General features: G+C 41.2%; 1 protein-coding gene across 1 annotated transcript in view; it reads left to right on the top strand.

Moving 5' to 3' along the window:
• Positions 1-13,201, top strand: part of lepr (leptin receptor) — a 30,805-nt gene that overhangs the window by 5,429 nt on the left and 12,175 nt on the right. The window contains exons 4-10 of the mRNA XM_071905289.2: positions 1,182-1,415; positions 3,468-3,597; positions 4,415-4,605; positions 6,799-6,947; positions 9,439-9,580; positions 12,309-12,469; positions 12,617-12,716. Of these exons, the coding sequence (XP_071761390.2) occupies positions 1,182-1,415; positions 3,468-3,597; positions 4,415-4,605; positions 6,799-6,947; positions 9,439-9,580; positions 12,309-12,469; positions 12,617-12,716 (1,107 nt within the window). The remainder of the gene's footprint in view (positions 1-1,181; positions 1,416-3,467; positions 3,598-4,414; positions 4,606-6,798; positions 6,948-9,438; positions 9,581-12,308; positions 12,470-12,616; positions 12,717-13,201) is intronic.

The raw sequence follows: 13,201 nt of genomic DNA, 5'->3' as shown, positions 1-13,201 counted from the left end.
GTACAGGATGTCCCAACAGCCTTCATCTAAACCTTGTTCCTTCCTTTAACTCTATGAATTCACCTGGGTGTAGTAATTCAGGATTCATCTTTGATTCATGATAGAACATTGAGTGACATGTTAATAAGGGGATTGAGACATTTTTTTTACCAATTTAGGAGGAGCTGAGACAAAAAAAAGTTTCATATTTTGATTTAATTTACAACACATTTCTACTAACAGGTTTTTGTAGCATACTGTATACCAGACTGTATGGTAGAATTGGACTGAAGCTGAACATAACTCATATCTCCAAAACTAATTTAATCTCAAAGCATCATCCTTGCCATGGCTTTGTCCCAAAAACATTCTACAGAAATTTTCCTCATGTGGGACGCAATTTCGGCAATCAATCACGCCTTGCAGAAACACGTTGACATTGAACACAATTGAAGTGCTTGCAGAACAACATTCAGTATTCAAATCCACAGTGTTCTGAGTGAAAGGAGGTTGTGATACAAAGGCTGTAGGAGAGAGAAGACTTTGCTTCAGCGACCTCAGTTTAATAGGAAAGTTATTGTTGTTGCTCATCAAACATCAAACACTGATAGATCTTGCCAGCAGGATGGACTCAAACACGGCTTCAACAGCTGAAATATGTTTAGTGTAATAAGTAAGGAAACTGATGCCCTTGTTTGTGTCTGCTACATTATGTTTTTGCTTGTTCATTTTTCTCGTGTTGATCGTAAGTCAAATTATGTCAAACCTCTTTCATGCCAGTTTTTCAGACTAAATGCAAAAATAATATTATGGAGATGCAGCCAAATATTGCAGCCGGGGTTATTGCTCAAAATCCACTCCCTGGATGTTCCATTCCTGAATTTACATATGAATATACTGTATATGTGATCGACTGTAGAGCTATGGTTTCAGTGATTTCATCAAAAAGCCATCCAAATTGGTTTCTATGCTGGCACAAAGGGAGACCTTGGCATCTTGAAATTTAAGTATTTTTGTTCAACTGACACTTGTTACAATCTGGGGAAATAGTTTTTGTATCAGTTCTTCAGTCAAATCAAAACATATTTCCCATAATGTGACTATGCCTGGTGAAGAGAAATAAAACACAGAATTCAAGATGTAAAGATACCCTGTCAATATGTGTAAAGCCTAAGTTAACTTCCCTGCGTCTGTGTGACCAGGTACTGTGTGTTCGGAGCCTGTGGATGGAGGCTCTCTCCAAGGAGGCGGCCTGGACGTCCCATGGCAGGATGAGCTGTGCTGTGACTCACCTACAGCCCACCTTACTGTGGAGGGAGACGGCACACGCAGACTGGAGAGGAACCGCTCTGAATCAGACCACCCACACCCTCACTGCACCTTCAGGAGCTTGACAAGCGCATCACATTCTCATATAATTGATGAGCCCTCTGGCGGTAAGTGTCTAATTAAGTTTCACCTTATTCATTTTCTCCAACTACAACAGTGTGGATTTGAACCAAGATAATCTGGAGTGAATAGATGGTAAAATAACAGTCTACTCAATACCGAGCCTCACAAGCCAGACTATCTTGCAGCTATATTGACTTGAACAGTCAGACACTTTGACCTGCTGGTCCCTTCTAGTGGTTTAATCCTTGCCATTGTTGCCTTACAGATGATCAGTGTCTCATCCCTCCAAGATGAACATTGTAAAAAAAAAGTAAAAAAAGAAATAAACTTAAATAAACTAGACCAGCTTGTACATGTCAGTCAAAGATTCTTACCATATTTGCAAGAAGGATCTATGTGTCCATTTGTCATTTTTTGTGATGCATTAAGACTTCCGCTTCTCCCATAACAGATACTATGGCAGTAGTGACACTTCTACTGTAACAGTAATGTAAAAGCTCACCAGGAGCTCCATAGCAGCCATTGTTAATAATATAGGCTCATTCGTACTAGTGGAACACATCCGCATCAGTCCATTACTGTCCGCAAATGGTAAGCTGGATGCATCCAGTAGAATGTTTATCTCTATATTAACTATAGTTTAAAAAAATCAACACCTTTGGCCCATTTTCAAATCGCAACTAATGCTGAAAGGGGTTGTGCAAGGATTGACAAAGAAACCCTCATATTACATGAGATTTGGGGGGAGGAAACCATTCAGAAACAGCTGAGAGGTTGTGTGAAAAACAGGCACATATGCAGCTCAGTTGGTTACATAGTGCAGGTCAAGCCCATGGTTTCTGCAATTCAAGTGATAAGCCTCCTATGTGGAATTCACCAGGAACATAGTGTGACTGAGCCTTATGATTCTGCCTGCAGCACCTGTCACTTGTCACCGATAGAGACACCTACCAAGCTTATGAGACTTTAATGGCTTCTCATCTGGCCCCCCTTCCTCCAAGCCTCCAATCAGACAGGATGACCGTACGAGTCTCGTACTGCGATCAATCCACAAGATAGTCTGGCTCCTGAGGAATACCCCGCTCCATTTATCACTCCACCAGAATCAAACCAGGTGGTCTAGGAAACACCACTGTGTGTTTTGATTTAACACACAGCATCCCAGTCAAACAGCGCAGCACCACTTAATTCTAGCAAGGCTGGAAGCAGTGAAAGAAAGAGAGAAGAAGAGTTTAAAAAGCGAACGGGGGCCAGTTACAGTGAGCTACAGTCATAGTTATGAAGCGCTCACTTGATGTCAGTGTGGAGGTGGGCCGTGTTGAGGCAGCAGGGAGGAGAGGAAGATGTGTTTGTTGGATCAATTTGCAAGGCACTATGACGCATCCTAATCAATGGTCATTAGCTGAGCCCTTCCAGGTTCACATCTACACTGATAATTAACCAGGGAGGCTAAGGGGCTGCTCTGGCCCTGCTGATCTATGTGCTCTATGTGGCATTAGACAGACAGAGGTGTGACTCAGCTCTCTGTTACACACACGCACCAGGGTTGAATGGGCTAAATTTGAACAAATCACTTACTGAGTACATGAATACTGATGTAGGATCAGTGGAAGTTTCAAATGTCTTTATGAGTTTTACCCAGATTTGATATGCAAACTGGTCTCAAATCAGCACTTCTAAGGCACTTTATAGGAGTGCAAACCCTGTAGTGTGTGTAGAGATTAGTGTAAACATACAGTCCAAAGTATAAGGGAAGAGACAGTGTGCTACATTTGCCATTTGTTTAACATGACAGCCAGAATGAACAAGATGACAAGATGTTCTTTTGCCTTAAAGTGATTTTTTTATGGGAACTCCATTAAAACATTGTACATGAGCTAAAAGCAAAATGCTGACTTTGGCTCAGTGTCCCACTTCCTTTTTTTTTTTTATTCATTCTGTGTAATTCATTCACAGTTTGCAAGCAAGGCTTTTAGTTCTCAGAATATCCAGACAGGGCGTTTTCTCAGAAGTCCTCATTATGTGTGTAGGTGATAGTCGCTGGTGTAAATGAGTGCAGCTGGCACTGCTAACATGCAAACTGAATTTCTTTCCAGGCACCTGTTTGGACATCCTGTGCAGAATTGATGAGAATTGGGAAAATGTAATTTGCGATCTTAAGTCTCGCACCACGCCGTCAGACATGTTGGATGCTGGCTTGATGGCAATTAGCTTGCAGCGCCTGGTGTGAGTATGAAGCTATACTCTGGCTCTGTTTGAAGTCTCTCTCATGTCTCATCATCCTGCTTGTTATGCCTAGCTTTTTTTTCCCAAGAGACATGCTTCAGGCACCAAGGGCAAAGATGGGAGTGTGTGAGTGAGTCAGTGTGTGTGTGCACTCCGTCCTTGTTTGTGTGTGTGTGTGTGTGTGTGTGTGTGTGATCTGAATGGCAACCCTTTCATTCTGCACAGCGGGGTTTAGTGTGTGTTAGTACATGGTTCAGCAGAGGGGAGGCTGTGTGATAACACACTGACAGACAAACTGACTCCAGGCCCACCGTGTCAGGGATAAAGAGGCCAATTCACAGCTCATCTAACACACACTTCATAACAGACACAAGGACAGTCACACATTAGTTGCCGTTTTTAGGTAAATGTAATAATTCTCAACTACAGTAAGATACTAACATCATCATTTTAATGGGTAATTGTCTTGATGGAAAATGGCAACTATTACAAAATTGACACCTAAAGCCTAGCCAACTGAAAAAATGTGTTAAATATTTTCCATCAAATATGACACTCAAAATAAATTCAACAGGTACACATTACAATTACATGATCTTATTTCATACTCACTGTAATATAATAAAACGTAATACATTAATACATTATCTGCCAAAAGATTATTATGTTATGAGTCCAGCTTTTACTACATTATGGACACTTAATTACATTATGAGTTTTGATTACATTGTTTTTTATCCCGATATTACAAGTTGCAATACACTTTATATCCACTGAGAGGTCAGAGTGAGTGAAGTCTTTCCCCATCCACTCTCAGGTCTCAGAAAGAGAACACAGATGTGAACGATGGAGATGCTGCGGCTGATAATCCTGTTGTGTGCGCAGCAGAAGATTCCCTCATGTGTTCTGTCGCTCTCGACGGTACCACAAGCTCTGTCGCCGTGGTAACCGTCAGCATCTCCAACGCCACGTCGCCACCCGTCCTGCTCAGCATTCCTGCCCGACCTGGTGAGAGACGGGTGTTTTCACTCATTCTTTGTTTTTTATTCATTATGCTGTCCTATTTAAAGTTCTTAATTGTACTAGTGGCTGGTTTCTTTAACTAAGAGTATGTGTCCCAGGGCAAAACCAAAATTTGTCATTTCTTGGTTCCAAGGTGGAAAAATATGTTCAATATGCCAGGAACATTACATCAAAGTTGGTAATTGCTTTAGAGATAACATTTTCATTCATTGACTTATTGGCTACATTATCTGTCTAAAGGCCTCCAGATTTCTAGTTTTAGCAATTTGTTTGAATTTTTAAATGCTGACACATACAGGCACGGCAACACCCACACATACGTATTGTAAAGACATACTTACTTTCTTTGGGAAAACAGGATAGTTAGCGTTTCAGTTCCAGTCCAGTAGGTCAAGACCTAAGTTACTGGCATTCACTTTTTTCTAAAGTTATTCAATTACTGGCATTAGAGCCCTAAGAGTAAAGTCAGCCCTGTATGCTTTGAAGATGATGTAGGGCTCCTCAATTTTTAATTTTTCATGTTTAAATCCAGATATTTTCCAAGGTCCAATGCTATAGTGATGGATCTGGACAGATAAAGTGATAGTGGTACATTCACTTCTCTAACTCTTAGTCTTATTCAGCTGACAAGGGCAGGCGTGACTGGAGTACAGCTGAGAGCAGTTGGGCTATGGCCTGATGTGTGTGTGTGTGTGTCTGTGTGTGTGTGTGTGTGTGTTTGTGTCTGTGTGTGTGTGTTGGTGTGCACGCAAGCACATCCAAGCTGTGAGATCTCCACAGTGATAGAGAAGGACTTTCCATACTGTGCTGTTTGCTCAACCAAACCTCTGGCTGCATTGACACAAGAGCGGAAGCTGATCTGTAACCCTGTGTTACCCAAATATGTTTCCCCTTGTTCACTCTGCAACTACAATCCAGATCTTTTGTTCCTATGTAAATCCAGTACTGGCCTTCATCATTCCAAATGTAAAGCTTCCACAACTTTTTTCCCTGTGTGAATCCAACCTTCCTAATGAAGGATAATACTAAATAGCTTTGATGAATTTTGCAGCACTTCCCAATCATCCTAATAATTTTTTAATCAAAGGAGGTTACAGCATAGTGCAACTTGCTACCACTTGCATGCTGAATTGCCTTCTGCTATATCATGTTAGGAATGCAATCACTGTTGTCTCTCCTCTCTCTCAGAACTGAATTAAAAGCCTTTCTTTTCCATGGAGTAATCTCTAAGGCTTTGTTAAAGAATTACTGATAATGCTTATTAATCTCCTCTCGCCCAGCAGACAATGTTGATGTTATTATGAGACTCAGTTATCTCTTGCTGTCTCCACCATAACTAAGTACCATAATGAGACATCTCTGTTTATTTTCTGGGCTACCAAACTAAGCATGTCTCATTTCAGTGAATGACAGTAAATATAAAGACGCTTCATAGAAAAATGAAAAACTCCAAGCTACACGGCATGATGCAAAAGTCACTCAGTTCATTGACATTTCAGTGCAGAGACTTCATATAAATCTAAAGACCAACAGGTAAAGTGAATTTGGCTATACAGCCAGCAGAGAAATGGGATTATGTGCCCCTTATGCTATTCATCAACTGTATGCTCAAGGTGTGATTGATTCAGTTATGAAATATTGATGATCCTGGCATGAGGGCCAGACAAATATTGATCTTCATTGCATCATGACAAGCTTAACGACAACAACTGTCACTATTAGATGTACTGTTATGTCATATATTGAGGCAGTAAATCACTGGCCCTGCTGTAAATACTAACAGAGAACAAACAGAAGGGTTTGATGAGTGACCTCAAGGCCACACAATGGATCTTCAAATCCCACATACTGTAGATGGAGCCTTCATCAACTATTGTAAATGAATGGGTCTTACAGTAAGCTTAATCCTCTGATCCTTTTGCGGCTGTTGTAATATTCCATAGGATTCAGCAACCTTTTGAAAATACTAACCGATATTACAGCAGGCTCAAGATATGGAGTGGCTTTATGATTGTTATGACGTGTATTGTGTGTAATTTGTCTGATGCCACTTGTATATTGATTTGGCTGTGGGATATGTTTGTGTATGCATGTGTTTTTATGTTTGTGCGTTTGTTTTTGAGAGTATCTTTACTTAATCTATGTTTTTGTGCATGTGTCTGTGTGTGTATTCTGCAGTGAAACCAGGTCCTCCAGTCAATCTGACACACACCCAGACCATTGAGGCTGAGCTGATTGTAAACTGGAATGACCCATCAGAGTCTGGCACTGGTCCGCTGAGCTATGAGGTCCGATACTCTTCCAACAGCACTCATCCAGTCTGGCAGGTAAATACTAACCAGTTAAAAACTAAGCAGTAATAGGAGATGATGCATCGTAGGATTCTCACTTGCCACTACACCCACTGGCAGTCACGTAATTTGATGTTCTTTAGATATCTAATTCTAGCTACAATCTAAAAAGTGAGTCATATTGTACAAACAGTAGCCTCAATAATGCGCTTCATGCTTTTGTTTGGTCTATAGTTTGCCTAGAAAGCCTTTCCACTAGATGCAAATTATGCGTAGAAAGTAACGAGGGGAAATAATGCAATCCGCTGAGAAACAGAAAGCACCTCAAACGTGCTACAGAATATAAGTTTGTTATGACATTCATAAATATTATAGAGAATTCTACACAGATTATGTTTAATCATGTCACATTCAATATTTACCTCTCCCAGTAGAAGTATTCCTTTGACGCAATACAGTTGGTAAGGATTTTATAGTCTCATTCAGCTTCATGATGCAACCAGAAGTAAGACTATAGACCAGGGGTCTCAAACTCAATTTACCTGGGGGCCGCTGGAGGCAGAGTCTGGGTGAGGCTGGGCCGCATCAGGTATTCCACAAGAAAAGCTTTGTTAAAAAAATTCCAATCTTCTCAAATGTCTTTATTTTTATTTTTTAACACAAAATAAGATTTAAACGTCTTTATTAACAGTTCTTTGACCTCAATGGGTTCTTCTGAATATGAATTGTCCTGAACATGAATGGAACATTGAAGAACATGAACTGTTCTTCTGAACATGGCTTCTCTTGCCTACTCCTTGCTGCTAGAGACCTGGCAGTAGTCATAGAAACAAAAAAAACAAATGACATCATATAGAAATATATGTAGTGTTCATCGTGTGAGGCAATGCAAATAGCGCGATGCAAATAAAAAATAATGACCCACAAATAACGGTGCGACCCTATAATTGGTCCGGGTTACCGGGGATTGTTATCGCCGACGGACAGGTGTCGCTATGTGACTGCAGACTACATTAGGCTACATTGAGTTCCTTACTTTTCTTTTATCCCGCCGCGTACGCATCACTTTGATTTATTTTGTCAGAGAGAGACATATATACGTATAATGTCCCGCTGGGCAGCAACTTTAAAAACTTTTTTTTGGAAGTGTTGTGAACGCAGCGCGCTGGGACGAATGTCCGCGTGTGCCCAATAGAAACGAGGCAGCCAGCCAGGCACGGAAGAAAACTCTCCATGGCAACGCTGCTGTAACTTTCACTCATTGAGAAATGTTTCTCTGCTTGCATCAAGCCCGGTCGATGTCCCACCCCCGAGAGCCATATACCCCACCGTGATTGGTAGGTTCGTTCAGCTCCGCACACAATACTGTAAAGTGCCATCCATATAAAACTCGCGGGCCGCACTAACATTAAACTTTCATATTAAGGTGGGGACCACAAAATATCGTCTCGCGGGCCGCAATTGGCCCGCGGGCCGCGAGTTTGAGACCCATGCTATAGACCTATAGAATCTACAAGACACCTATCTAACTATTAATTAGAACCTTATTAATCACAATTCCTTGGGAAACAAGACTATTTGACTGAAATATTTAGATTGATTATTCAGTGAGAGAAGATCCTGCAGCAACCAATAAATAAATAAATAAATATAAATATATATATGTATATATAAGTTGGGGTGCTCACCCGAAGAACGAAGAAGTCACTAGATGTATCAGGTTTCGGCAAAAGCTGTAGATGAATTATTCAAAATATGAAACATGCTGTAGACAGGCAGATATTCCATACATATCTGTTTATTATGGGTTGCCATGTACAGTTTGTTATGTCTATTCAATTAGTTTGAATGTGAAGTTTGGAATAGTGAGATTCTACTGTATATCATTCATCTGTTTTTAACAATTTTTAAACTTATTGTTATCCACATCCACTGTCTCCTTCAGGAACATCATCCAAGTAACACTGACAACACCACTAGTGTAGCTGAACATTTACTGTATATGCATTTAAGGTGGGATCACAGTTTTACTCACCTCTGCTGAGCAGAACAGAAACACCCTCATCTAGCACTACATCACTGCACCATGTATCACTGCCCTTGTATGGCCAAAGAATCAGCTTTTGTATACGATGCCTGTAAGGGGTTTTGAATGATTTTCCCAAGGGTCATTTAACTTTCTCAAAAAACCTACGCTTTTTGCCAAAAACTGAAATCACGACAGCAGTAATATTCAGTTAGTGTGCACATAGTGTATTAGAAGTAGATAAAGATTATGGCTGGAGGCTGGTTTTGAACTGAGGCCATCAAGGTGTCAGTTATGGCTGCAGAGACAAGAGGCCAAACCACCGCAGCGTCCTCCGTCAGCCACACTCATGCGGCGATGATGGATTTCAATTGAGTCATCTTTTCCAGGCTCATAACAACTTGCCCAATTATCCTCAAGTCAATATGATGTATTTGTGTGTGTGTTTGTTTGTTTGTGTCTGTGTGTGCCTGTGTGTGTGTGCCTCTCTGCTTTCCTCAGATTGTGTCTGTGTCTGGAGAACCCAGGGTGTCTCTGGACCTGAAGCCCAGGCTGAACTACACCATCCAGGCCCGCTGCTCTGGCCCCGGCCAGCCTCCTCTCTGGAGCGCCTGGAGCCAACCGCACCACATCTACCTGGACAGTAAGAACATTTCCCTTCCAACTGCTTACACAGAGATAGATGTATGGTAATATTAAAGTTTTGTCTGTTGTTCTCCAGGAGTGTGGAGGACAGAATAGGCCATAATTAAAAGTAAATTAATAAATAAACAAATCTATTAATAACTACAAAGGACATACAAGAGCGGCTGGATTTTTTCATTCTTTCAGTTCTTTCTGTTTCATGCACCTTGGAGGAGCTGCAAGGTTGCGACAGATTTTTTTACTCCCTTACATAGAGATATGAAAGTCCCACTTGTTGTACTGCTACTGCGCTACAGACAAGGATTGAATATATACAGAACCAAAGGCAGTAACAGGGTAACTGTGCCCATAGTGCTGCCTCAGCATTATGGCTTCAGTCCCATTGAAACATCTCGTTGCCAAGAAACATTTGAACAGGTTTTTACTGTGTCTCACTTTGATGTCTGTATCTGGGAGCATTACCCATCCAGAAATTGTCTTGTGTATCAACCACCCTGATATGCTAAGGGCAACTCCTTTGTAATATAAACGTCATGTGCAATTGCGCAGTAATTGCAATTGCAATAGTAAAATTGTCGACAGCACACTTGCTGTGATAAAAGTGACCGATGATGAGTACGGGATAATGTACAGTGAGCCGGACATTATTGCAAAATAAGCCCCAGTAGGGTGAATCAAGTAAAGCCACTGAAGGAGCTTATTTTGCAATAATGAGCATCTCCCTGTACATTGTCCTGCTTATTCCACAGCTACACACAGCTGTTTACATAGAGGAGTCTGCTGTAATTGATTCTTAAGTGAATGCAGCTTTTTTGGTCAGTGGGTTTAGGCTTTTCACTGGCTGAGATGTGAAGGCCCTTGGTGAATAGAAGACAACAGTACTTGTAGTTCAGTTTATTAACTTGCCTGAGTACAGATTCACTCTCAAAATGTGTCGTGTCTGGCTAACATAGCCTACTTCAACAGTCCCAACTGCTACCAGTGTAGTACCATTTTATCTGAATCAGTCTGCAGACAAGATTTATTTACTGACTGTGGCGGATTCAACCATTGACCTCTATTACCTCCCAGGTAGATTTAATGGGGTGTCGGTGCTAAACTATGAAACAGGCCCTACCAGCCCACACACATTAGCCTGAGCCATTAACAAAAAACTCATTCCAGCATGGCTGACCTCAATAGAGTCTGAATCAGGGGTCAGTCTCAAGGTTAATGACCACCTACAAATTATAAAACACAATGGCTTCAAAGCAGAGGAGCCTGTCATCAGCAGCGTATCTGTCCATGGAGCCAGGCTCTTTAAGTAGAAATTCCTCTGCAGCGGCAAACAAAGCAACCGTCCATACAGACATCAGACCTTAACAGCAGTGTTTAAAAATAATGAGACCGGTGAGACTGAGACTGAGAATCATTATCACACACGTTCCCACACGTGACCCTTTTTAACACCATTCGAGACTTGTTCATGTAGACTGGTTGTTAGGCTGCTTTGGAACACCAGACTGTTTTCTGGCTGACTTATCACCTCATGTCAGCCTCAGGGCTTTCAAACAACAGAAGGGAGTATCCCTGTCTGTGGGTCTCTGACGCAGGACTGATTGGCATCCTGCCTTGATTTGTGTTTGCCGTTACAATAGGGGTGTGTGTGTGTGGGTGTGTGTGGGTGTGTGAGTGTTCATGTGTTGTATGTGTGTAAGTACATCTGTGTTTCTGTATTTTGCAGATACTTGTTTATATAAAGTATATCTGCATCGTATGAGGAACCTTTTAACTCATGGAATTTGTAAAGGAACAGTCTTGATCACGTTGAGTCACCCTGGGGCAAATGGCAGTGTGTGTTTGTGTGTGTGTGTGTGTGTGTGTGTGTGTGTCATGATGACTAATCAATGCAGAGGTTGCGATCTTACTGAGGTGAGACACAGCTTCACTGAGTCTACTGCCTCATTTGATGGTAGCAAGCCTTCCAAAGACAGCAAAGCTAATTAATGTTATGTGGGAAAGATAAAAATAATAATATGAGAGTGTTTTTTAATGGTGTGTTTTTGGCTGGGAAGTGTTTAGTTGTTGTTAAGTTTGTCCAATGAGGCAACATGAAAAGGCATTTCACTTTCTTTGAATGTTTTCTCTTCTTGAAAGTGATTCATAGAATTTCTCCCATGACATTGAGTTTTTCCCCGTTTTGCTGATTAGTCATATTCCTTTTCATGGTGCAGACTCTGCGCTGATGTTTCTATGGCAACCAATTGGTGGGCTACAGGTTGACGAGGTGGTGAGGCGTCGGCCCTCGCGTTCAAACCGTTTGACAATCTGACAGCAGTCAAACCGCACGATAAACAATAGCAAAATAGACGGATTAGTCACCCAAAATCCCTGGCAAAGTTCCCTCCAAAAAAACAAAAAACAAACAAAACTTTGTCATCTTTTGTGAAACTTCAGATTGACACTGAGGATGAATGGGAGTGACTCAGGTGCGGTTTGATCGAATGCGTTCGTTTTCTTCCCCTTTTGTTACCATTGTCATTTGGTTGTTTCTTCATCCCTCTCCTGCTTTGTCTTATCTGTAGGCTACATGGAAAGAAATTATGTAAAACTTAATGAAAAAACTGTAGATTTCAAGTTAAAGTATGATTCATAAAAGAACGAGATACTGCCAACTGCAATAAAATATATCAAAAAAAGTTACGTTGCAGTTACATGTCATGACTGGGTTTTGTACTTGTTTGCAGCGGTGAGCTACATCCCTGAGAAAGTGGTGGTGCGCCCCGGGGAGAACGTAACGGTGTATTGCGTGTTCAACAACCGCAGCACCAACGCCAGCACCGCCGTCTGGATGCTCAACTTCAACCACCAGCTGCACCACAGCCAGTACAGGCCCGTCAACCAATGGGTAAAATAGCACTCCTTCCAGGGCTTTGCTCAGTTCCTCTGTGTGTTCCTCTCTGGGACGTCTTAGAAAAAGCACGGTACATGTACATGAGCGCACAGTTGCAGTACACAGCATGTGGATCAGACCAGTTCCTTTCAAACCCACCAGGTGAGCCAGATCACGGTGCGTCCATCAGAGAAGAGGATGTATGATCTGCTGCAGTGCACCCAGGAGTGGAACATCCCCTACAGCCAGATCTATGTGGAAGGTGAGGTCTGATGCACCAGTGATGGTGTATTATATATCTAAATATTATACACTGATGGTTATATGTCAGGTTGGGAGAAAAGAAAACAATGTTCACTTCAAAATGTAATGTACGGTTTGACTTTATATTTATTTGACTTTGTTACTTGTAATTTTATTTTGAGCCATACATTTTTTTTTACATTGTGCATTGATGATGGTTACCCATTTTAACTGAAGTTGTTTTGAACCATGTTGTTTTATATTTTGTCAGAGGAGTGACCAAGTCAACGTTTCTTGAGTCCCAAGTCAGTCTCAAGTCTTGAGGCACAAGTCTCAAGTCAAGTCTAAATGTAGATTACCAAGTCAAGTCAGAACAAATCAAAAGTCCAGTATCAATTTAATATCTTAAAGAAAACTAGATATCTAGGACTTTTCAATGCAATATGATTTTAATAGGATAAAAACTTGGTAAGAGCATCATGAGTTGATTTCTATAATGAGTTT

This window comes from Centroberyx gerrardi, chromosome 9 (genome assembly GCF_048128805.1).
Source record: "Centroberyx gerrardi isolate f3 chromosome 9, fCenGer3.hap1.cur.20231027, whole genome shotgun sequence".
NCBI lineage: Eukaryota > Metazoa > Chordata > Actinopteri > Beryciformes > Berycidae > Centroberyx > Centroberyx gerrardi.
This window is presented reverse-complemented; position numbering and strand designations above follow the sequence as displayed.